The sequence below is a fragment of the Liolophura sinensis genome, chromosome 8 (genome assembly GCF_032854445.1).
Source record: "Liolophura sinensis isolate JHLJ2023 chromosome 8, CUHK_Ljap_v2, whole genome shotgun sequence".
Taxonomy (NCBI): Eukaryota; Metazoa; Mollusca; class Polyplacophora; order Chitonida; family Chitonidae; genus Liolophura; species Liolophura sinensis.
Window position 1 is genome coordinate 25,498,059 of NC_088302.1, and position 26,466 is coordinate 25,524,524.

At 40.0% G+C, this 26,466-nt stretch overlaps 2 protein-coding genes and 1 long non-coding RNA gene across 3 annotated transcripts; all 3 read right to left on the reverse strand.

The window, feature by feature from the left end:
* Window positions 1–6,920: 6,920 nt before the first annotated feature.
* On the reverse strand, window positions 6,921–7,430 carry LOC135473356 (sperm motility kinase Y-like). Its single transcript, XM_064753206.1, has one exon. The coding sequence runs from the start codon at window positions 7,428–7,430 to the stop codon at window positions 6,921–6,923; it is 510 nt and encodes a 169-aa protein (XP_064609276.1).
* Window positions 7,431–7,737: 307 nt separating this feature from the next.
* Window positions 7,738–10,004, reverse strand: LOC135472164 (uncharacterized). The gene is made up of 3 exons (XR_010444507.1): window positions 9,386–10,004; window positions 8,504–8,563; window positions 7,738–7,849 (listed from the first exon to the last, which is right to left on the reverse strand). It is a non-coding gene; the product is annotated as an uncharacterized LOC135472164 (long non-coding RNA).
* A 9,702-nt stretch (window positions 10,005–19,706) lies between these two features.
* On the reverse strand, window positions 19,707–25,089 carry LOC135473834 (uncharacterized). The gene is made up of 6 exons (XM_064753743.1): window positions 24,982–25,089; window positions 24,108–24,254; window positions 22,831–23,041; window positions 22,207–22,319; window positions 21,044–21,221; window positions 19,707–20,040 (listed from the first exon to the last, which is right to left on the reverse strand). The coding sequence occupies exons 2-6, from the start codon at window positions 24,240–24,242 to the stop codon at window positions 19,910–19,912; spliced, it is 768 nt and encodes a 255-aa protein (XP_064609813.1). The 5' UTR covers window positions 24,243–24,254; window positions 24,982–25,089; the 3' UTR covers window positions 19,707–19,909.
* Window positions 25,090–26,466: the final 1,377 nt, after the last annotated feature.

Sequence of the window (26,466 nt, forward strand, 5' to 3'; positions counted from 1 at the left end):
AATAATTCATAAATATTATCTCACCATTGTTCCGGAATGTTGGTTCTGCTACATAATACATTGTGTTATGACAAGTACTCCCACGTTTAAGTAAAGATAAATAATTTTCAATACATATAGAGAATACTGCTTTGTTATAAATTCTATTTTACTTTAGCTCCTCAGGCAAATCCTTTGATTAAACAATGCTTTATATTGTATCCTGTATCGAAATAGGATATCAACCACAAAATGTTCAACATTAATTAGTGAAAGAACAGATACTCTGTCCGAAGAGCATTTTTTTAAAAGTCTGCTATCCTTCTATTGCTGTAATTTGTCTATTTTATTCTGTATTTCTTCGAGATCCGGGCGACTTGTCGGTTCGCATGCTAATAAGCTGGCCAGGAGGACGATGATGGTCTTTTTTTGTGTGTTTTCACAACCGGCCAAAACTGGGAAAATGATACGACGTAACGGCAGGTTGGTTTCGTTTTGAAAGAATTCCCCAACCAGAATGTAAAAAAAGAGGGAACCCAGTCCCCAGATGTCGGCTTTGAATGCATCATAAGGCTCTCCGTTCAGAGCTTCATTTGGGATGGCGATAGGATGAAGATCAAACTTGTTGCAAAGTTTCTTCGATGATACTTTCATGACGTGGGTGAACCCTGCCAACTTGACACAGAACCATTTGTCGAAAACCAGGACGCTTCCTGGACGGATATTCAAATGTGCAACCTCGGACTTGTGCAAGAAGGCCACCGCAGAAAGAATCTGCTGAAAGATGGACACTTTGTTCCCGACCATGATCTTGTTGGCTACTCCTGACATGGCTTCTCTAAGATTGCCGAAGCAAGCAAACTCCAGTCCGAGGCAACAGGAGCCCACGCCTTCAATCCAGTCGACAAAGCGCACGATGTTTGAATGCTGCAGATTTCGTGTTGACCGGTAAGACTTGACAAGACTTTGACGTGCCTCCTTCGTGGCATTTCTCCTTAGGTATTTCATAAACACGGCCTTGTGTGTTTCTCTGGATACCAAATGAAAAACGTGAAAATTCGGACCAGTTTTGATCAGCTTGTGGGCAATGTACTTAGAAACTATTACTTTCAGCACGGGCAAAGGCACTCTTGTTTGTCCTTTCCTCTTTTCCTCGCTTCGTCTGGAAATCACTGGAATATGAGTTTCAATTGTCAGAATTAAAGGGAATTATATTGTGAATATAATGTCGCATCAGAGATCTTGGTAAAGCGAAGGGGAGATGAAAATATAGATTTTGTTATTAAAACTTCTCCTATAATGATGCTATATCTATCATATGTGGTTTGCCAAGGTGCCATGTATAACAGATATAGTCTATGCATTTTAACGTTAAGTACTATACATTTGTACAGCACTTAAAACTGAAGATACATACACTGGTGTCTAAAAGCAAATGACATGTCAAGTTATTTTGTTAACTTGACTGTTCATTTAAATTGGTAAAAGATACACGCTTAAGAAGTTCGACCTTAACATTCAGACTTGTCCAGCTGGTAGGTAGTAACTTTAGATTTACACAACTTCTGATTTAGTTATTGATTTTGATTAATTGATGTTTTATGCTGTACTCAAAAGTATTTCATTTATATGACGGCGGCATCGTGAGAAGGGCAGAGAGCTGTGGGAAACCCACGACAATTTGTAGGTTGCTCGAAAAACTTCCCACGCACAGGATTTAACTTGGGATTACATACTGTATATACATGTATATCTCACCACAAAGTCGCTGGTACACAACAACTGAGATCATCCATAAACCGCTTCCTACAGCCAAAGCGTTTAAGTAATCTAGGTGATAAAAACAAAGACAAAACATATTAGTGATAATTATCTACGAGTACACATCCATAAACGCACCAAAATATAACACCGGATTACATATAATTAAGACATACAGCACAGAGAGAAAAACCAGAGGAGTGACGACAGTGTGATAGCTGGCAAATGATCACGCGTAACCGGCGAAATACGGTCTCTTGTCACTTTACCTCAGTTAGGGTTTTATTCTAACTTTTCATACAATTGCATAAATACTAGCAATTCACAAGCCCTCATATGTAGCACCATGGCTTAGACAAAATTAGGTAAAACAAATGCAGTGATGTTAATTGAAATTTATTAGATGTCATTGGTCAAGAATGACTCAAAATGCTGGGTTGTGATCAGATCCAACATACAATAACAGGACATATTATGGCAAGAATTTATGGCATGATTAAGTCTACTTGAAATTCCTAAAAAGACCATTCTACAGTTTATGGAATATGTCATATTGTAGTCAGAATAAGACGGAAATAAAATGATTTACCTTTTGGTAAAGTGGTAAGTACACGGCATAATAAACTTACTTGGCAACCCACATTCATAGAAACAGTTTATAATGACGTCAACAGGGGAGGGGCTTGGAGGAACGACGGCAACAGGAGCCACAGGGACGTCAACAAAATAAGCCCAGGCTTTCTTAAAGCCCCGAACAGATTTCCGTAAGACTTTTTTAGTTGTTGCCCAAACGCCTTGTTCATAGACTTCCCGGAACCATTTCTTTGGCGCAGGGCTCCGTTGTTGGACAAGGAACATATTGATATCACATATTCCGGACGTTAGATATCCATTCTCCTTTGGACTGAAACAAAAAGCGCCACCGCATGAACTGCAACGAAGTGGATGATTAACGTAGTAAAAGAACCAGCCCAGAAGAAACCGACGGATTAATGTTGCCATTAGCAAAGTGATACTAATCGGTGTTTTATTTATTTATTTATTTATTTATTTGATTGATGTTTTACGCCTTACTCAAGAATATTTCACTTATACGACGGCGGCAAGCATTATGGTGGGAGGAAACCAGGCAGTGTCCGGGGGAAACCCAAGATCATCCGCTGGCTGCTGATAGACCTTCCCACTTACGGCTGGAGAGTAAGCCAGTATGAGCTGGACTTGAACTCACAGCGACCGCATTGGTGAGAGGCTTCTGGGTCATAACCCTGAGCTAGCGCGCTAACCAACTGAGACACGGAGGCCCCGCAATCGATGTTTTACAGTAGTTATTATATTCCAAATCTTACTTCCAAACATCTGGCAGAGCATAGGGTAAGTGTAAGGAGAAAACAGTGAAGATGAACTCCAGCGTATACGTATAGATTTTGCAACAAAAATGTTGATACGCATATGAGATAGCATGTGGCATCTCTCTGAATTAAAGCATTTGTGTAAAAAGACAGGTAGACATTAAACTGCAACGACATATTGATCTATGTCTTCCATACACATCGTTGTGTACCTATACAGTTTGAATGTGTGTATCTTTGGCATATCATATTTCCATCTTGAATTACACAAACACGTATGCATACAAAACATTAACACAAGGTCGTAAGCCAGAACTAGATATTCTAGAAACCATTTAAATATTTTAACTCATAAAGTAAGATGAACATATACCGTGCACGTCACAAGCTACAAACTTTCTATGAAAAATCCATTATGTAGCCTCATTTTTCAAGTGGGCTGCCTTACCCCTTTCGTCCAACCAGCGTTTCCCAGATGCCCGTGCGTTGTTCAGTACACAGCTCTATCTGCTTGCCGCTAGCAAACCGCTGAAACTCCTCCAAGATGTAGTAGGTCCTGTCTACACCATTGGACAGCCAACGGTACGCCAGGTAGCTGTTGTTGTCCTGGCAACTAAAGGGCGAAAGCAAGAAAATGTAAAGTAAGCACTTGAATAGTGTCCATGCACTTTGAGTTGTAGTTAATGTTGAAGATTCTATTTTACAAAGTCATTGTTGTGGTGGTGTTTGTCGGTTTGAGTGTAAATCTGGGGCCCGATTCACGAAACTATCTTAAACTTACACGAGCATGAACATGTAAATGGTATGAGGACGTTATGCCTACAGTGTTGGGGCCGGTTTAATGAAGCTCACTTATGTCAGTAAGCCCTTAATTACAATGACGTATGATGTAAAGATATGAAACTCACTTAGCTAATGGCTAATCAACACTAAGTATATATGTTTCATGAAAATGACCCCTGTATGCTACACGTAACGCTACAAGTGCTTCTTTTGTATAGCAATTACAATGTTCTTAATCTATTAATATCAAAACATTCACGAATCGTAAGACTTACCACAGAAAATCCACGCCTTTCCTGGGATGTACGGGAATAAAAGCAACCAATCCGATGAATATTGCACAAATACTGACAAAAATAAACCAAATCAGTAGTGCACGAGGCAAAAAGCTCATTTTGCTACGCCATTTCGAACGGAATCTCTTTTGTTTCTACACTTAGCAACGTAGTAACTAAGAGCGCATCACGTGACGTAAATGTGCTCTATGATTGGATTCGTGTGCATGTTTCATAAAGATGCATGTTGGATTTTTTTACGTCATAATAACCTCTTGTATCCATTGTGACGTTGACGTTTTTTGTTCTACTTTGACCTATTATGACGTTCATTTTTCCGTAATATAAAAGTCGAATTATGACGTAACCACAGGGGTCTTCACAGTGATCTTTCTTTCTTTTAAGAACGCCGTGACGTCATAGTGTTCCTTTTCATTCATGTGTAGAAAACTCATCATGATGACGTCACACTAAAGATAACAATGACGTTACAAATGAAACTGATACATTGTAACATTGCAGATATTGCTCTACAAGTCATTTTTGAAGTAATAATGACTCAAAGCTCTGCTTCACAATAGGGTCATGTCACGCGGTTAAAAAATAAGCAGAACCCTCATGAGGGCAACAAATGCCTCAATAGCCAGGGCCCAACTGTTCGAGAATGTATAAGGTAATACCGGTATTAAGTCATATTTTACGTTTACGATTTAAGCCAAATTCAGTAGCCAATGCACTTGTCCAAAGTCAAAGTACAACAGCAAAGTTACTTCATTCTAAATTTAATGCACATTTGATATACTGTTCCGCAATTATTTTTTGGTTTAAGTACAAAATTTATTCATTTATTTATTTGATTGGTGTTCTTATTTGATCGTACTCAAGAGCATTTCCCTTTTACGACGGCGGCCAGCATTATGGTGGGAGGAAACCGGGCATAGCCCTGGGGAAACCCACGGCCATCTGCAGGTTGCTGGCAGACCTTCCCACGTACGGCTGGAGAGATAGCCAGCATGAGCTGTATTTGAGCTCACAGCGACCGCATTGGTGAAAGGCTCCTGAGTCATTACGCTGTGCTAGCGCCTAAATCAACTGAGAAATGAAGTACAAAATTTAAGGCTTAGATTTTTGTTGCATGCAAATCTGGTATTATGTCTAAAAACAGTTTTGAACGACTGGGTAAAGATGAACGGAAAATGTGAACGGAAAGGGCTTGAGACTCTTTATCTGACTGTGAGGAAGGTGATTGGACTGAATGTCCAGACTACATAGTTTTGAAGTACATATCTACCACCGAACTGACTTAAATTTGACCACGTGAACAGAAAAATTGCAGAAGTGGCTTTAAACCGGCTTGCCCTTATTTCGTGTAAAGGTAGGGGCGTGGATCTTCACCGGGAGCGTGCGGATTTCACAAGAGCGGAACGATTATCACAGTCTATTAGGCGTGGGTCAAGGATCCGCCTAGGCCCCGGAAGCTCCGGGATATTAGATTGAAGGAGAGAGAATCTGAGTGATTTTGAAGTACACATTCATTTTCACATTAAAAAAAAAAACTGAAAAAGAACTCAAATTCAGCTTGGGTGGGGTTGAAAACAGGCTGTCCCTGAATATATGGTATTTGTTGTCATGGGTTACGGAGTTACAAACAGTACAAGTGAAACTGCGTCATCTGTCGTGTCCACCAGGCGGAAGTGACTACTGCTGCCTGCGCTGTACGATTCAGGGGAGGTAATTCTGTAAAACACGCCGTCTTCCACCGGCAACAATATGGAATAGTTCACATAACAAAACATGTCTAAATAGGCCTATATACTATTTAGTAAATTGGTATGAAATTGAAATATTGGTCTATATAGGCTACAGCAAATATCTTTTTAATGAATGTTAATAGCTAGGTAAGATATAGTTCACACGAAGGCTGTTATCCAGCAGTAAATCTGATGACGTCAGGCTCGCCGTCAGATATTTTAGCCATGACTGTGACATGTCACAGGTATTTATTCCTCTATAGGCCACCGCATTTCGCCTGGTACTGACTAATCCGAGACGAATATACACACCTTGTGATCGTAACATTCGAGTGTTTACTCAAAGTTAGATACATGTCAGTAAACATCTGGAAGTCTCAACTTCAGGGAAGATGAAGACTGAAGGAACAGCCCATTTTTTTTTTACGCCGTTGGTGATATATCCCTTTAACGCCGCGTTCACATGGTGCTAGTGTATAGAGTCGACCTTTCGAATCCGACTAATCAAATGAAAATAGGAGATGCAATCGTACTGTGTGGACCTGATACAACGATATCGAAATACTACTAGGTTCCAATAAGTCCCGGCAAAATCTGTTTTCAAAAAAAGCCACAGAAGAACAGAAAAATACCACATCGCCTGGGATTTCAATCATTTTGTTCTGCAGATAGAAACAAAACATACCCGTGAAATAGAAAATGGCAAGCTTGTATAAGCTGACGTGAACACGTGGATTTTAAAATAAGATAATTTTATTACAACAAATTAACATTACATTAGATCACATCAACATACGCGATATTTGAAAACTGTTTCACTATGAAAGTCTATGTTTTCTTTAGAGTATAACAAAATTTATAAGGACAATTTTCTTAGATTATCTTTGGGGTATAAACCCAGAGTTTTGCCTCAGGAAAACTAGCACCGCTGAACCACAAAGCAAATAATAATGCTGTAAAGCAGGCGACTGTGAATAGATGTTTTGAAATCAATGATTTTGAGAGCAAATACAGACCGCATGCTACTTCTTCAGGTCATTTATTTTCTGCAACACAACGATGAGTTCTGGACGGCGGTTAGGCTCGTAAAATAGCAGAGTTGTAAGCGTGGACAGAATAGCTTTCTGGTGGCATACGTCACATTCTTTAAGCACAGGCAGCAAAATGGCAGGTAGCGGCGTGTTCGTTTTCTCGTGGAGGAAATTCCCTGTGATAATGTAAAACAGTAGCGAGCCGAGCGCCCAGGTGTCCGCCTTGTAAGGGTTGTACGGCTGCATGCGCACGAGAGCTTCCATGGGACCCGCCACATGGTGAAGGTCGTACTCCTGACACGTCTCATCCGGACGTACTTTAATCACGTGACCAAAGCCCGAGAGTTTAACTTTGTTCCATTTGTTGAAAACCAGAACACTTCCTGGTTGAATGTTGAGGTGCGCTGCTTTTTGTTTATGCAGATATATCACAGCTGTAAGGATCTGGCGAAATACAGACATCTTCTCGAACAGCTTGAATGAAGTTCCCGGTGACGCCATGGCGGATCTAAGATGGCCGTGTGGTGTGTATTCTAATACTAGGGCACACACATTCCCAACCCGGATCCAGTTAACAAACCTCACGATGTGCGCATGCTGCAACTTCCTCGTCGCTCGACATTCTTTGGCTAGCCGGATTCTTGCTATCCTTGAAGCCCTAATTCGAAGGCATTTTAAATATACTGGTACTTTCGATTGTTTTATTTCCATATGGAAGTAGTGATAGTTGGGGTCGGATTTCATTCGCTCAATGGCGGTAAATTGTTCTGCGATAATTTTAACTGCCTTGTTCACATTTTCGTTTGGTTCTTCAGTAGCTGGACTGGCTTCTGATGCCGATATGGTGCCCTGATCTGGCCTTACGTCAACACAAACGACAGTTCTAGTGGGGACAGGCCATCGTCTGTACCGTCCAGAAACTGCAAAAGAAAAGAAAGAAAACGTGTGGTACATTGAATATGAATCTGTAGTATACAGTATGAAAAAGCTAGGATACTGTTGATAAAAAATTTACAGATGTATTATTTATAAACGGCATCATGTGTCGTTTATAGAAGTCATCGCTGGTCAAGCGTCCGGTGGTTTCTCCACAACAGACGACAATTCTAAATCTGAAATCTGATAAATCTAAAATGATGTTCTCACAGGATGTGTGCGAGATTGTTGACCTTGGCCTTGACATATTTTATTCTCATTGGTTTAAGAGGAATATTCGTCAGTATACTATAAAGCAACAATGAAACAAACAAATAACACATCTACACAAAGTATACAACTGTTTTGAACAGTTTGTGGAGATGCCAATTTTCACTCAGCAGAGAACCAAGTCAACTAATTTTCGAGGTGATATATATATATATATATATATATATATATATATATATATATATATATATATATATATATATATATATATATATACACGTGGTGCGCTATATCCGAAGACCCTTCTCTGTTTCTTCAACGAAAGTTAATGATTTCTGATGACGTTTATTTCCTGAATAATATTTCCTGTAATGAGCTGTGCTGATCTCATGATAATTTGACATGTACAGTACATACTATTTACTTACTTCTAAGAAATTTGTGAAACATTCCCACCAGCATGACAAGGCCACCAATGGCAACAAGACCTGCAAGAAAAGAATCAAAATAATTGTTAATTAATACGAGGGGACCTCCGTGGCTCAGTTGGTTAGCGCGCTAGCGCAGCGTAATGACCCAGGAGCCTCTAACCAATGCGGTCGCTGTGAGTTCAAGTCCAGCTCATGCTGGCTTCCTCTCCGGCCGTATGTGGGAAGGTCTTCCAGCAGCCTGCGGATGGCCGTGGGTGTCCCCCAGGCTCTGCCCGGTTTCCTCGCACCATAATGCTGGACGCCGTCGTATAAGTGAAATATTCTTGAGTACGGCGTAAAACACCAATCAAATAAATAAATTAATTAATTAATACGAGCGTTGGCCATCAGACACAGTATACTTTTTCTAGTAAGTCAGGATGTGTAAGTACAGAAACGCCAGATGCTTTTCATACTTCTTCCTAAGGGTGGGATTCCTTCACTTTATGGTTTACTAATAAAACCAAAATGTACTGTCTTTCGAGGATGGAACAGTGAGCATGAGGTGCTGCTGCCAGGTTCATCTCGTATAACCTTTGGTTACAGCGATGAATCTCCGTTCATATGGGTTTCCTGTCTTGAAGATTCGTAAAGAGACGTTCAGCTCTACATTTAAAATTTTGGTAGAGTAAATATTTCAGTCTCAAAGTTTAAGACCTACATCGGCTTTATTAAAAGTTTATTTATGGAGGACCATCTCAAAGAGCAGTTTCCAGGTGGAGCCAATGTGTGTATGTGTATGGGAAGGTTTGCGCCGTTTTGACTTTATAATGTAGTGTGCGCTGATCTGTACAAATACTTTGGCAATTTGATTTTGATTAAGATTTAAAGATTACTCACCTATGAGACGATAAATGGCATGCCAGTGTATTATGATTCCCGCAGTGTCAACCGTATCTATATGTCCGGCTTTCCGGAATCCTCCGATCTTCTGAGTCATGAGCAGCGAGCCTTTGCTGATAGCTATCATTCCATGCAGGGTGATCATTGCTAGGTATTGAAGATGCTGCGAGATGTCATCAATTGACGGAATTTCTAGAGGTATGCCGAATGTAAATAAAGCCTGTGACACAATGTCAAAAGCTGGTAAGATAATAAAATGCTTCGCTTTTGCAAAAACATCCATGACAACATTGAGTGACGTCACTAGGACCCCGTAGATAGCTTCACACGATCCCCTGAGCCATTCTGTTACAAGAAACATTGACTCCGACGTTACGTAAGATGTCCAGATATTGCTGAAAGATTCTGTGATTTTCCTCACCGTGTTATAATTAAGTACAGGGGAGCATGTGGTACACAAAACACACATCATGGCTTTATAGAGCCGACAGCTTTCACTGAAAAGACGCGACGTTAATTTGCAAATACCACTCAGCACTCCAGATTCCAGACTGTTGGATATTATTGCAGATAATCGTGCGTAATATTCCCCATACTCCACATTTTGTATGATTTCAAATAGCTGTGTCGCAGCTGACTTCGAGCTTTCAAAGAAAACGCTCAACAGGCTTGGAATAAGAGTGAATAACCCATATCCAGAATGAAAGAATGGTTGCCCAGAATGGTCATCTACGAACTCCGTAAAACGCTTCCACTTGTCCGACAAATTCCTTACAGCTTCTGACAATATAATACCGCATCCACGCGTGATTTCGTACGCCGGTTCTCTCAAACTGAGACAGTACGAGACAACATCAGTAACTGTTAGTTCCAGTAGATAAGTGGCGATGAAGTCCATGGTGTAAAGTCCCACATCAGCGGCGCCCATCTTTTCCAGACTAGCCGCGAAACGTGACAACTTGTCAACCCAAGATGCCGGAAGATGCTCTTTGGTAACCTCCATCCCTGCCTCTAACACCGTTGCGGATATCTTAGTTAGTTCTGATAACGTCCACAAACAGCCGGTGACTACCTCCTCTGACATGATTTCCACAGCTTCCCTCGCTTCTTTCCACGACTGGCCGTCTGAGATGTATTTGATGGTCCACATGGTATGATAACGTGTTTCACAAAATATGCTGAGAAGCAAGCCGTTGGGACGTGGCCTGGAACAAGGAAACATTGTCATTTTTCGCAGCTTTGCTTATAAATTTAAAGAAATGTTAACAATTCGAATACTGCTGTGACAGAGAACAGAATTAGGTATAGTTGCAATTGGCTATATTTCTCACTATATGTCGCATGTACGCAAAATAATGTTGTCCTCTGTACAGGTTTTCCTGGGTCACCTCATAAATTCAGCTGCGAAAATCTGATAGAGGCTATGGCGTTTTGAACTCACCACAGCATCTGGACATTTCAATCTTACGCAGTGCAATATTCCCCTCGCTTGCTTATTACGGTATACTCTATATCAAGGGTTGTCAAAAGGTCAAAGGTTGAACCACTAGAAGCTAACGGTGGATAATTTGCACCAGGGAAAGTTAAAGCCTATCCATGCTTTTCTGCAAGGGAAAGGGTCAGAGGAGGTGAAATGCTTGCATCAAGCTATAGAAAATGACAATAATGCGAAGAGGAGACGCCCAATGTTGATGAACACTGTCTTGCACCTGATACCATAAAATCTTACAATACCATTATGGTACTAGAGGCATGAGTATGATACCAGTCTTATGCCATACCCGCCCAGTATCATGCCCGCTTTTTACAATACCATGGTGATATCATACATGCACAAGTATATACCATAGCTGTCTAACACAATGACAGCATTAAACCATAGACGTCTTGTACCATACCTGCTTTATACAATGGCCGCATTAAACCATAGACACCTTATACCATACCTGCTTTATACAATGGCCGCATTAAACCACAGACACCTTATACCATACCTACTTTGTACAATGGCCGCATTAAACCATAGACACCTTATACCATACCTGCTTATACAATGGGCGCATTAAACCACAGACGTTTTATACCATACCTGCTTTATACAATGACCGCATTAAACCATCGACGGGTCGTACCATACATGTGGGCCTCCATGGCTCAGTTGGTTAGCGCGCCAGCTAAGCGCAATGACCCTGGATCCTTTGGAACCTGGGGATGGTCGTGGGTTTCCCTCGGGCTCTTCCCGGTTTCCTCCCATCATAATTTTGGCCGCGGTCGTATATGTGAAATATTCTTGTGTACGGCGTAAAACACCTATCAAATAAATAAATATACCATACCTGCTTTATACAATGACCACATTAAACCACAGAGGCCTTATACCACACCTGTCCAGTAATACAATATCTAGTTAATACCACCATGTCTACTTTGTCATTTATTTATTTATTTATTTATTAGATTGGTGTTTTACGCCGTACTCAAGAATATTTCACTTATACGACGGCGGCCAGCATTATGGCGGGTGGAAACCGGGCACAGACCGGGGGAAACCTTCTCACGTACGTCCGGAGAGGAAGCCAGCATGAGCTGGACTTGAACTCACAGCGACCGCATTGGTGAGAGGCTCTTGGGTCATTACGCTGCGCTAGCGCGATAACCAACTGAGCCACGGGAGCCCTTCTCTAATTTGTTATACCCTATCCACTAAAACTATCAGCCAATATTACACATTCTGTATCTACCATAATAACCTAATATTGTACCATTACCACACTTCATACACGCATCATAGACGCCTGTTACCACACGCAGTACAAAACAACAACAAAGTAAACAAAACTGCTGTTTGAAATCATCAGTTGTCAAATGCACCGTGTCATTGTCACTTGTTATTGATTATTTCTTTGCTGAAGGATTTTTGCCTTAATCACGTTTGCATAATGTAAGTTCTGTACAATATTAAAGTCTACAGTATGGAAAGAGCAGTTGACGACAGTGTATGTGATATTTGGAAGATGGTCACACGTAACCAGTGAAATAATGGCCTCTTGCCAGTTTACCTCAGTTAAGGCCTAATTTTCTGGCAAAGTTAACATTTAAACAGTAGCAACTATGACAAAAAATGAATTATGTAAAAAAATGCAGTTATGACATTTACAATTTATTAAAAGTACTCAAAATGGTATGTCGTTTATTCACCATTCACTGTGTCCAGACAAATTCTGCAATGGTCGGCGAAAATTGGATTCGGATGCTTAAAAGCAAATATTCAAAGACAAGAGATTAGTTGCTTAGAGAACTCTCGCAGTCAGGATTCAGTCAGAAATAAGAAATAATAAATCATATAAAATTGACTCAGAAGTACTCAGAACTACGAACGATGAACAACAAATTACCGTTATAAAATGCCTATATATCACGCAGTTTATCTACTCACTCTCTGTCGCCAACGGTTCGGGCCCACGACCCCGATTCCGTTTTGGAGCACAGTCCAGGCTGTTTGTCATGGGCTTGTTCAGCGTTGTCCACGAGTGGAGAAAAACTAGGTGCATAGCCTTTGAAGTGATCGGAGATCCAGTGACGAAATGACATGCTATCGCGCTCCACTGGTGCCTGGCAACTGTAACCAAGTCAACGTGCAGCTGTTCCTTTAAATGCTCTTTTCAATATACAACTTGCCTGCTTATATGTTCATTGATTTATGCGATATGATTGAGATTTAATTTAATTTGTGTGTATTATATGGCCTATTTTATGTCGGATATCTACGTAGTTGAACATCCTTGATTACCATTCATTTGTAAACATCGTTCCGTCTGTAAACGGCGGATCAGTGTTGTTTTGAATATGGTTTTGTTTTTATTTATTTCAATTAACCATATTCCTGTGCTGTAAGTTACTCTGAAGTAAAGATAATTATCGGAATTAATTCAATAGAAATTATTTTATCCGCAATATAATGTCAAATACAATGATAAATTTGTTTATTTTTTCTAAATAAATTTGAACTAAATATTATTTATTTATTCATTTGATTGTTGTTTTACGCTGTACTCAAAAATATTTAACTTATACGACGGCGGCCAGCATTATGGTAGGACGAAGCTGGGCAGAGCCTGGGGGAGCCCACGACTATCCACAGACCTTTCCACGTGTTAACCCTGCTCGACCACGGAGGTCCGTTTTAGCTAAATAAATCTGTTAGTCATATTACTATACTGATCAAAATATTGCTCATCAACGCAAATTCTGGGAAAGTTGTTGTGTCTATTTTTGGACGAGTTGTGCTGTGGCGAAAGAATCTCACCATCAAACCCAGCTTAAATGTACGATCGGCTTACCAAGATGGTTCGTCTGCCTCTGGAGGAACAGACGTCATTCCTGCCAGCAACAAAATGGCCATCCAAGCAACGCCAAATCGCAGAATCTCAAACATCTTGCTGTTCCATGTTTTCCACCCAGCAACACAAACAGGCCTTTAGGTATCCAAGGCCCTGTGACGTCACAAGAGATACAGAGGAAAGTCGACGTCAAACACGATGCCGGAGGAGAATACAATGTTACAATGTTTGCACTTGCGCAACACTAAACTTTGCTTATGACGTCACACTATATAAAGTCCTGAGCACTTGAAGACCCTGACGCGCTTTTGATGTATTTACATATTTTGCATTGTTAAGCATTTACATAATAAGACAGAATAAATCCTAACTAAAGTAAACTGAAAATAGGCCGAATTTCACCGGTGAGATGTGACCATTTGCCAACTATCACACTGTTGTCACTGCTTTGGTTTTACTCTCTATGCTGTTGTCTCAGGTCCTACATGATACATTACTTATTAGACATCGTGAGCATGACAACAAAAAGGTAAGCATATCTCACATGCCTATTGCCCCTCACCACTTATTGTCATAGCGCAGCTATTTATTCCATACTCAGAAAGCAGATGTGGCATCATGACGTCACGGATTGAATGCTCTTGGCCAAATGCATTTTCTTGATTCATAGTTCAGCTTTTGCCACGCTGTTACCTGTTATGTAACATTTCTCCTCATATGAAGTTACGAAATTAATTAATTGAGTTTTAATTTTTAAAAGGCCTTTGTAGTTGCATTAAAATAATTGAGTACATACGTTCATATGATATATTTTATTCACGTTTCATTAAATGATACAAATTGCGTGACGTCGACTAAAACGAGATGAATGAGACGGAACCAATGTGACGTCATGACATTCTAAAACATATTAAAATCATACACTTTACTGTGCTATCTTTAACTCTGATCTGACCCATCTTCCAGTTAAAACAAAAGTGGCAAAATATTTTGAATAGGCTATTACATTGAACAACACAGCGAGATTCGAACGAACTATCGTTTGAAACTATCAGTGCAATCTAAGATGTATCTTGAATTTGTACACATATTTAAATGTACAGAATGCTTCTAAATCACTTTATTTATATATTATTTATATAAGTAAATGAAATGAATTCTCAACCGATATCTATCTGTCTAGCACCAGTTGTATTTCGGTTCACACGAAAGAGTGCGAAAAGTTATTCCTAAATGTGGTCTTCAATATTTTTTCCGATTTTTCCTTCAGGAGAAAAAGACACTCGAAAATAATTTTTGTATGGTGGGTATTTGGGACCACCTTTTGGTATTTCTAGTCTTTGTTTAATAATGTCATAAATGAGGATGTAACACAGGTTTAATAAATATGTTTGCACTAGAATTTGTTCTTTTCAGCTAACAAATGTATTAAGCAATTTGGATCGTATTTATATTTTTAATATGTTTATAAATATTATCATAATTTAAGTTAAATGCATATATTTCGATATAAACAACAAATTTACATGCAAATAAATTTATTAGACAAGCATCACATCCATATTTAGAACATTATTATGCAACAACAACAAATACCAAAAGTTGGTTCCAAATACCCACCATACAAAAATATTTTCAAATAATCCAATAAAATATTAAAGATCATATTTGCAAATAAGTTTTGGCGCTCTTTCATCTGATTTTGGCATCATTTTTATGTTTTCTTCTCCTTCAAGCGATCGACGACCCTCATGTGGCCGTTTGCTCAGTCTGACCTTCGATGAATACCACTTATACCACCAATATAGGGCGCAAATCTCCACGTCACATGTGCGAATGTTGGTGAGTAACTTGACAAAAAATTGTGGTTTGTGCCGGGCACTCTCTTTTCCTCTACCATCACACAAGTGAAACATTCTGCAGTATGGTGTTAAAAGAAGATTCCATAAATCACATGAAGCCTCCGTGGCCGAGGTGGCTATCACGCCAGCACGGCGTAATGGCCTAAAAGCCTCTCACAAGTGCGTTCGTTGTGAGTCCGAGTCCAGCTCATGTTGGCTTCCTCTCCGGCCGTACCTAGGAAGGTCGGACAGCAACCTGTTGATGGTCGTGGGTTTCCCCCGGGCTCTGCCAGGTTCCACGCACCCCACTCTCCCGCCTTCACAATGCTGGCCGCCGTCGTAATATTCTTGAGTTCGGCGTAAAACACCAATCAAATAAAACAAATACCCGCTAATCGGGTAACGTTTGCATTCAAATGTGACGTGGGTAACGGAATATTCAACTAAGCAAGAGTTGTATAGCCCAGGCTCGTGTAGATCGATTGATCCAGGGCAAGTAAGAGTTCACAGGAAGGTGTCCTGAAGCAAAAGTATACGTTTATTTATTGGAGAGATGTACGTTATAGACGCTAACATTTAGATTGCAACGATGACAATATTTTCACGAATGAGAGCCACTACGCCTTTCACAACTAACCCTATCAAAAGTGCTTTGGGCATAACCAGTATGCAAATAACAACCTGACAAGACGTGCAGCAATTGCCCTACAATCTATTTCAATTTCAGCTTAGTGCAAGTATGGTTTTCCGTAATGGCATGGGACTGAGGGAGGTAGAGTCTTGTGAGTAGATCATTGTAGGGATACAAGGGAGTTAACTCTTAACAGCAATGTACATGGACATTGTGGTAACGTACAGTAGCGGTGTTTTCAATTAGAACTCCATTTTCAGTTCTCCTGATTCATGTGAAATGTGAAAAAAAGTTAGGCAACCTCTGTAGACATTAATTTACCCATCACTTGTCTCACCGTCTTCCAGTGGCACAGGCGACACCTCTTTCCTTTACAAACTTCTCAAGTTCACAAACGTTCACTTCCTCAATTTTCTCCAGTGCTTGTCCTATCTACATAAGTTTTTGCGAAGCTTTTTTCAGACACCTGCGTTACAGCAAATTTGATCCCGCAATAGTTACCTAACATTTTTGACCGGTTACATGGTACAGTAGGACTTTATGTACCTTTAGTGATGAAAGAATTCCTACCGTATTAAACTCCCATTTCCTCCCCACCTTTTTATTGGGACTATAGTTAACTACAATTAAGTTGCCGACACGGTAGGGGATGCAATTACTAATAACACGGCATGCTACTAAGGACAGCTTTCTTCTGGTCATGGATGTAAAGAAATAAAGAACTCAAAGGCAAGTGCATGTATAGTCTCGGCCACAATGGTTGGTGCATTGCGTTGACCTATAATATAATGGCATTTGCATAATAATGGTATCCACTACAACCTAATTTGGATGTTGTCTTTCCAAATCACTATAAGTTGCATCTGAAAGGAGCGGCAAACCCAATCAAACACGTTCCGTCTACTGCTGGCGGGACTATATAAGAACGGCATACCATTGAGCTATCATTCGTAGACCAGATAAGTTGGCATTGCAGACGGGTTTGTTTGATACAGCCAGACAACAAAAAACGTCATTCGGTATTCTCGGTATGTTATAAGCATGCCGGGTCCTTGTAGTGCAAAAACAAGATGGCAGATAGTGACCTTGGACGAAGAGGGTTATTCTAAATTGGACATTGCCAGAAGAGCCAGGATAGGGCGTAACACTGTTACCAGAGTGTTAGCCTTGTACCGAACGACTGGTCAAATGGCACCTGGCAAAAGTACAGGTCCGCAGCGCAGAACGACTGCACGTGACGACCGTCATTTGCTGCAAATAACTAGACGGAACCGGAAAAAACCGGCGACATGGCTACGCGATCAATGGGTCCAGGCGACCAATGTGGCAGTTTCCGTTAGAACGACTCGACGAAGGTTGATTGAACGTGGCTACAGGGAAAGACGACTGCTCAGGAAGCCCCTTCTAACACGACGCCATCGCCTCCAACGTCTAGCATGGGCAAGACAATGGCGACATTTGATAATCGGTCACTGGCGACATGTGGTGTTTGCCGATGAATTAAATTATCTCATCCATAAATGTGATGGGAGGGTGCGAGTTCGTCGACTGGTAGGAGAAAGGTTCAATGATGACTGTGTGCAGGAAACAGTGGCACGAGGAGGCGGATCCGTCCACGTGTGGGGAGGTATGCACTCCAGAGGGAAATCAGCTCTTATCGTGTTGAGGGAAAACGTAAATGGGGTGCGCTACAGGGATATCCTTGAGCGTAACATGATACCGTGGGCTCGGGCAGAGTTCCAAGACAATTATGCGTTCCAAGATGACAATGCCACTCCACATAGGGCCCGCGTAGTTCGCGATTTCTTGCAAAATCATAACGTCAATGTCAGACCCCAGCCTTCTAAATCTCCGGATCTGAATCCGATGGAGCACATGTGGGAGGAGTTAGACCGCGCAGTAAGGTCAAGGGATGTGCAGCCTCAAAACCAAAGGCAGTTGGAAACAGCACTTTTAGAAGAGTGGGACAATATCCCTGATGTTCGGCAGGAGAACCTTGTTGCGAGTAAGCCACGTCGTTTACAGGCCATAATGGACGTCAGAGGTGGCCACACCAAATACTGAGATGCTGGAACTGGCAAAGATAAGCATTGACATTGTAGCCAATCAAATGTACCGTAAAAGACCGGCTTGATTTGAAATGATTTAGGCTTTGATTTGTCTCATGGTTTTCAATGAATTTCCTTTATTCTGAGTAGTCCCATCTAAATTAATCACTAACTGTCTACGAATTGCTGTAGGATGTCGGTAGTAGATTTGATAAATGTCAAAGTCCATATAGATGACAAGAATTTTTTATAACTAGTTATGGGTCGCACAAAACAAGTTTTATTTTAAGTTCATTCGTCAAGATTCAAGCAAATTACCCATGCACCAACCATTGTGGCCAAGACTGTATAACAGCAGGTACACCCTTGAAACAGAATATTATGCTGCCTGAATGTTGCCAGAGCATTGTGTTTTTTATCAAGTATCACACCAGGATTAAATTAACAGATTTTGTGACTGAAAATAAGATATCATATATAGGTATATGCCCCTGGAAATGCTGTTTTTCGTGGCCGTGGGTCATGCCTTCATTGCATGCTTTTGAGGTTTGCCTTTGAATCGCTTATTCAAGCGAGGTGTTTGTCTTAGACAGGGAACTCAAGATTTTCCAATTTCCTCTGTCCTGAGGGTTCTGGTGGAAAAGCGCGATCGGCAGCTCTCGTTGAAAAGTTCAGGTAAAGTTTGTTGGAGATAACTTGTCTTAATTCCACCGTTATCTAACCTGGTCACCACGCTGTAAGGCTGAAAATTTGTCTCTCATATGTGGCAAGGTTCCCGAGATGTTTGACAATGGCGGATGGTTTTACTGCGACACTCCGTCGCCCTTATAATTAATCATCTCCAAATCATTAAAGTACTCTTGAGTACAGCACCAATAACTCTGTTAGTCAATGTCAGTCTCGTTATTTGTGACAAGGACAATATATCTGAGTAATGTTGCGAGAAGACTGCTTTAACTCCAAACGTCAGGAAGTCGAGACAATCAACATATACCTGTCAATTGTTCAATGTCTAAATTGCCATCTGGTGACCATAGCAAATACAACAAAGTAAATATAACAAACAACTGCGAGTGGCTTCAAAACGATTCGAGTTATTTGAAATCGATGTGGGTGCAATCACACTTTAGAGCTATATTTGCATGTTGTCAGACTGACTCGTGTTCACTTGCCAGTCTAGTCGTGAAAAAATATCACGAAGGGGGGAGAGGGGTGGATACAATAACACCTCCATCTGCACATAAGAGAATGTCATTTTGAATAGGGCATCAATCAGATTTAGTGGATGAAAAAGAAGCTAGGTTACGATTTGCAGATTTCGGATTTCTGACATATTCTCTACATGTATGCCTTATATTTATACATGGAGGATGAAATGCACCAACACAACACAAAGGTCCTTTCAAAAATTATACAGGCATAAAAGAAGCTGAAGGCTAATGACTAATCTGGACACAATTGTTTTAAAATGCTTTTATTTATTTCCCAAGATGATTACCATTAGTTTTCGTGTAACAAAAATGAGCACTTAACTCAGCAAATCATCAGTACATCAGACATATAATTTAGGCGATTCATTAAATGCATAGCTATTCTTTAGTTACAGTATATCTATACTGCTGAGCTTAGATCTCTATTATTTCAACACCCCCACCCCAGACTCAGTGAACAGCCGCGGCCCACTCGTCGGCCGCCTGTTTTCCCGCCAATCTGTGTACCCGGATGTAGATGTAAATACGTCGCAGAATGAAAGAGTAATTTGTTGCCATGTTTGACAGAAACTGTCGGGTCTCTGAAAGACAAGAGCGAACAGGTCAATGAATCGTGGTTTTTTACTTTAAACTTAACATAGCATAACCCTTACAGCGCATACGCCGCTCGCTACGTTCGCTTTACATCTCTGTCACCTATAGTAAAAATTTGTACAGAAATCTAAAACAATGTCGATGTCACTGGTATCACGGTGGTGAGACAGGCAATGATGTTAGAAAACCCTGTCTCAACTTTTATACACATGCATTCTCTTTATCTAAAGTACGCACAGCATTCCTCTAACCAGTGATGGATCTGTTATATGTACGTGCACAGCATAGGCTCAGAAAAGGTCAAGCTTGTCTAGTGGTGTCAGTGATGTAAAGCAAACGTAGAGAAAGACACATGCGCTGCAATTAAGAAGTATGAGGTTTTAAGTCGAGCTGATACACTGTTGCTTGTTGACACAGATTCGCCACTGATATACCCCCGCCTCGGGAGAATAATGTATATATAGCGTAAGCCTCGTACGCCTGAGAGCCTGGTTAAGCCTGAGTTAGGTCGTGTCTTGTTTCACTGTTGTCCAACGTCATACTGAAGAAGTTTTCGTTTGTACGATTAGGGTAAATTTTATGAGTGGTGGAAACCGGAGTACCCGCCGCAACCCAGCGATGTCTGGAAAGTTCCAGACTAACCTTTCCAGTTGTGACATACCGCTATGCACACCACACTGATGGAACAAGTTAGTCTTCAACTAAAGATAAACAGTGCAAACGGTCACGATAAAGCCGTGTGTTCTAATCCAGATTTCTGCAAGAATAGGCTGTTTCCTTACGTCAGTTTAATCTACTCTAGGAGATACGGTGGTTTCCTCAATGATTTCCTTAGTTTCCTCTATCCTGAACCGGTCGAATGGTGCGCATACCAAAATTCTAAGCGTGTCTTAAGGCAACAATGAAATAAATCAACACAATTAAATAAATGATTTTTCTTGTCAGTGGCTATTTTCTTTTTTCTCTATTCGGGTACCTCGTCATTTTTACCTGATTGGCTGAGGTTTCCATCGTTGTTGGTGTCCGAATCTGTGGCGAGTCCATCAATGAACGCTCTGCTCCAGTCGAATACTATCCGGTCCAATAAAGTCTCAATTTCCCCTGAGCTTAACAGTCCGTCGTTGTTGGTGTCGTGGATATTCTGAAAATCAACAGCTATGCCTTCGGCCTGCAGGGACAGGAAAAAAACAAACGGTCATTAAAAAATTATATTTTTCCAGAACATCTAGAAACAAGTACAAATGCACCTTGTCGGGAAAGTCAGATTCCGAATCTGACATAGTTACAACAAGACGTTATAACAAGAGATATACAAAATGACCTTTGGTACCATCTTAGAAAAAAAAAGAAATTTTAACCAGGGCAAGTTTTATAAAGTACAAAGAAAGATTATAAATGAAAAGACTTGAAACATATGTAAAATTATTTTATTTTCAATCCAGCCATAATACCAGAAAAGTGTGTACAGAACACGATAGCAAACTTTTTAAATTTCTAAATGTGTTGGGTGGAGGTGTAATTTGCCCATAGCTGATGGCGAAAGGTATTATTTTCAAGGTAAACAATATGTTGAAGTGATTTCATTTGAAAACTAGTCGTCAAGTTGCAGTGACTAGAAAGAGCTCATTTAGAAGTAAAACCACACCTGTGGGGCTAACGTGGGGTAACGCAACGTTAAGTTAACCTCAGATTCTGAACACACCGTTGTCAACTCTGTCGAGAAAGTGTCTTTGTTACATGATTATGGGTGCGCTAGTTAAAACTTAAAATTTCAAGACGGCCTCGCTCACCATCTTGGATTTCTGGGTCAAAATGTTTCTGTAACATCAAAATAATGTTAGATTCGTAATAGTCGTGGTTGCCTTTCAGAAATGTGTATTTTGTTCATGATTCTAGGCGATCTGTTTCATAACATAACCTATCAAGACGGCACCAGTGCCCATTATGGATATGGGTCTCTGGAAAAAAATGCAGAAATTTTTCGGGGGAATAGGGCCTGAACTTTTTATAAAAGATGTGCAAAGTCAAATCAATCATTAAGCCTTTCTAGCCAGAAAATGGCCAAGAAAATGAGGTTCAGCTATATGTATTATGGCTTAGTTCGCTCATTGAGTATAGTACGTTTAAGGCTGGTTTTATCGTACACGACTTACCATGGCATTGAGATCCAAATCTCCGTGCTTGTAGTTAAGCGGTAGCTCAATGGCACGGCCGACTTGAACAACACCTGCCAGATTTATCAGTTTTGATGCAGCTCGCCGTAACTCTGAAAACCAAATACTGCACTTTTAACTTATGTATTTGCAAAATATTATTCTGTAATTTTTTTGAAAATCAATTTGAACAAGATACAGCCAAGGTCCTGGCCAAAATCAATAAGAATATTAATTGTAGTTTTCCACTTTATATCTCGAAATTTTATCCCCAGTTAAGGTGTATAGAATAGACCAACAAGGTGGTATGCACAATGCGCAAAAAAGGACCGCGGAATGAAAAATTATAATACAGTATAATCATATTTCAGCGATTCCGTTGGCCACTGCAGATTTCTTGTACTGAACAAAATAACGTACATTTTGCGTCTAAATTTGGCTTGAATTGATTTATTGAATTGATTCGCCCATGTTTAGTGGTCGAAAGATCAATCTATTCTGGTTGAGGAAATCATGTCTTATACATGTATGAGGGAAGGAAACGCGAACAAATGGTTAAACACGGTAGGTAGTGTAAAAGGTTGGAGATGTCCTAGAAGCCAATTTGTATATGATAAACCTTACCGGTTCTAGTGACCAATCCATTGTCGTCCAAGTCAATTAGGCTGACCACTGTCAGTAGATAGCCTTTTACCTCTGCATTTCTCGATCGCGCTGGTCCAGTTCCAAGCACGTATCTGTCGATGAAATCTCCAACTTCGGACAATTCGATCTTATCATCGTTGTTGGCGTCTAATTCCTCCAGAGCCACAGTGACAATGGCGTTCGCAGGCGACTGAAACGCAGGTGTATTTATGGATTATTACTGACGTTCAAAAGATTACTTTGTAGCTTGTTTTATGACTGCTACATGATGTATATATCCGGAAATACAGATGTACATGAGCGGAAGGAGGCTAGATTTCCCACTTTGTACGTGTAAACACAGAAACAAGTGGTCAAAAAGAGGTACAGAGTTGGCAATCTTGTGGTTTCCGTGCACGGCGTTCAAAATGATTTAAAGGATTCGGTGCTGATCGGCCTCGCGTCTACTGTGTAACGCATGGTGAGGTGTATTATGGTATTATAACGGGTGTCTTCGACATTACCTACCAATGAGGCAGCACCATAAATACATGTATATCTCCACAAATGAATCGATAACAAGGAGACACCGTTCTGGTAATACCAAAAGCAAACTTTAGCTGAACAAACCAACAAAGGACCATGTCATAAGATAGGCGCGTCCAAGTCTTAATTCGTATTCTGGGGTGTATTTGATGCTAACTATATATAAGATAGCCATACGCCCTTTCAATAAAACAGTTGTTGAGATGATGGTGGCACCAATTGCTGAGATGATGGTGACACCAGTTATTGAGATGATGATGACATCAACTGCAGAGATGACGGTAACACCAGTTGTTGAGATGATGGTGATACTAGTCGTTGAGATGATGATGACACCAGTTGTTGAGATGATTGAGACACCAGTTAGTGAGTTGAACGTCCACTTGTGATCTGGTGTCATCGCCGAATGAGTTTCTGTTACTTGTTTTATCTGATTTCTGACCTCACGAGTCTCTCATTGTGTCACTCGGGTGAAAATGGCGGCGAATTAAATTACCTATCTCACTTTGATAAAAAGCAGATTTATCACGTAAAAAATTAGTTTCATTTTTTGTGCGTTATATGTCTCTCATCTACATCATACATGTAAGCTCTCAACCCAGCTGTAAGAGCCTCACTTGGAACACAAACTTGTACACACATTAAACGGCACGTTGTTGCCATGCTCTAAACCTATAAGCTCTTGGCTCATTAACCCAGATGATTGACACATTGTCAGGATACGCACATACCTGGATAGACCCTTGAGTGATGTCAGATTGTTGTTGTTGAGACGAGTAAGATTGTTGTTGAGCCAGTACGTCCCGTGGTGTATGTACAGCCATGAGGGTAATCAACAAAGCGAAAACCAGCACTGCCTTCTCCATGATGTGTGTTCGCTGAATAACACAAAAAACAACATATAAAACACCATGAGTCTACGGTTGAAAGAGAGAAACAGTTGCGAGTCATTGTGATGAAGACGTGTGACATATTTTTCAGTGTGTCCATTCACGGAAAATTGAATGTAAAGTGATACTCCCTCAAGATATGATGACTGACTTATTTATATTTAATTCGTTCAGATGTTTTGTCAAAATATTCCTTGCAGGTGGCTTTATATTAAAAGCGATGAAGCTACCTCGGAAGTTATATAGAGTGTGCTCTATTTGGTCACATTTCTGTTGTTAGTTATGCTCTCGTTCAGGTTTAGTATTTAAAGGGATGTGTTTATGATAATAAACACGTAAAACTTTACATACATGTAATAATGTGGTGGATATTTTCAATAAACATGAATAGTCCAGTAAAATAAACGTGACTTGGTGTTATCAAGTGTAAAAACCCCATACACATGTGCAACTGTTTAGTATAGTAAACATGGCATATTTACAAAGACATTTGTAAACATAGTCACCACATTACAATGTAAAAATTTGTCTTGTTCACTATAAAAAAAACCCATTCTTTCAGTTATTAAACGTAACAAGAACAAAAATCTGCTTAGCGTTTATACATAAAATACTTATCTTTACCGTGTAAGCTTATATTCTGTGCATATTTATCGTTTAGATATTTCAATAGAATTTCAGTGCTCTACATGTGTAAAGCGAATGAGACGCTTACCTAGACCTTGACGTTTTCTTTCAACAGAAGTATGCGCCTGTGATTGAGTAATTTTGGAGAAGGCTTGGTTTATGAAGACACCCTTAACAGGATGAATAACAATATATAATACAACCGTTGTTATGTTTGTGGACATAACTTCAAAATTGTATCCGTAAATGTCAACTATTCCAGGATGTAGATAAGAATATGTCTGGCCTGATTGGCTGAAAACAGTGACATAAGTAAATGCACTAGGCCTATACATGCGTAGCTTACGGATATCCGTGGCAATATGCGATGATGACATTTACAAATCCATACAAATGCCAAATATTACACTCATTACTTCAATTTATGGAAAGTGCTAGAAAAGTTCAATTATTTTCTTGATTGTGTTAAAACAACAAATTTGTCTTAATAATGGGTAAATACATATACATAAAAACCATGTAGGTCTATATATTCCTAGTGCCAGTTAATATCATTTAATTTTGCGGATAATACATATATAAAATCGGGAAATATACCATTTTCCTTAATGATATCACAAATTCATTAAATGCCTGAAAGCAATGGACACATTTGGGTATTTAGTCTGAAGAGTTTAATTTACAGTATATTTCCTTGCCCGGTTCAAATGGGTCTAAAACAAGTGGTTGACAACGCTCCTGTGACCGTTTGCGCTTTCTTATGTTCCATGTCTCCCAGACATGCTCTCAACAAAAATGCAATTTGTCAATCATTCGATCAGTCAAAGACACAGAGGATATCAAAACTTTCATGCCTGTCGAAATGCCAGGGCGGTGATGTTCATATATGCACAGGGCTATCTGTGATTTCGACTTGAATGCTCATAGGCCTATTACGCATTTATTAACTTGCGGTGAAATGAGTATCAAGGGTACCGGACCTGAGGTCTGACGGATTATAACGTTATATAGGTTGTATTAGCATAAGTCATAGATACCGGACCTGACGTCAGATTCTGACGGAGTATAACGTTGTATAAGTTGTATTAGCTTAAGTCATAAAGTACACAAAGTAAACAAAGTATAGGCTGATTAATATGTTACTTGTACTTGAAAATCAAACACAAATGGTTTCAAATTTTAGCCCTGATACTAAAAGTTTGGAGATTATAGCTTTTCTCTTTGCCTCAAACCATAATGGGTGGAATATGCTTCCGCAGTACTTACGAAAATATAAAAAAAATACTTATTTATCCAAGTATATTGATCCAACAGGAATTTTTTTCTTCCTAGATGGCAGACAATTTCCTTTATAACTGAAATCTACTTAGAATTTCAGTTACCGAGACAGTATACAGGGTGGAGCAAAAGTAGACCCATAGGCAATTGTGTTTTATGCTAACAAACCAAGAACATTACAAGCATTAAAAGATAACATCTAACAAGAAATCAAAACCATAAGAGGGAATAACTCTATGCTTCGAAATGTCGAAAGGCCATGTATCTCCCGAGTAAGAAAGTGTTTGGAGGAAGG

Bases quoted from the DNA above. Each gene is read 5' to 3' on its own strand.
- LOC135473356 (XM_064753206.1), bottom strand. From the start codon at position 7,430: ATGGCGTCACCGGGAACTTCATTCAAGCTGTTCGAGAAGATGTCTGTA.
- LOC135473834 (XM_064753743.1), bottom strand. From the start codon at position 24,242: ATGGAGAAGGCAGTGCTGGTTTTCGCTTTGTTGATTACCCTCATGGCT. The intron at 23,042-24,107 runs GTATGTGCGTAT...CCTGCGTTTCAG, and splicing joins TCACTCAAGGGTCTATCCAG to TCGCCTGCGAACGCCATTGT. The intron at 20,041-21,043 runs GTAAAAATGACG...CTTGTCTTTCAG, and splicing joins TGGAAACCTCAGCCAATCAG to AGACCCGACAGTTTCTGTCA.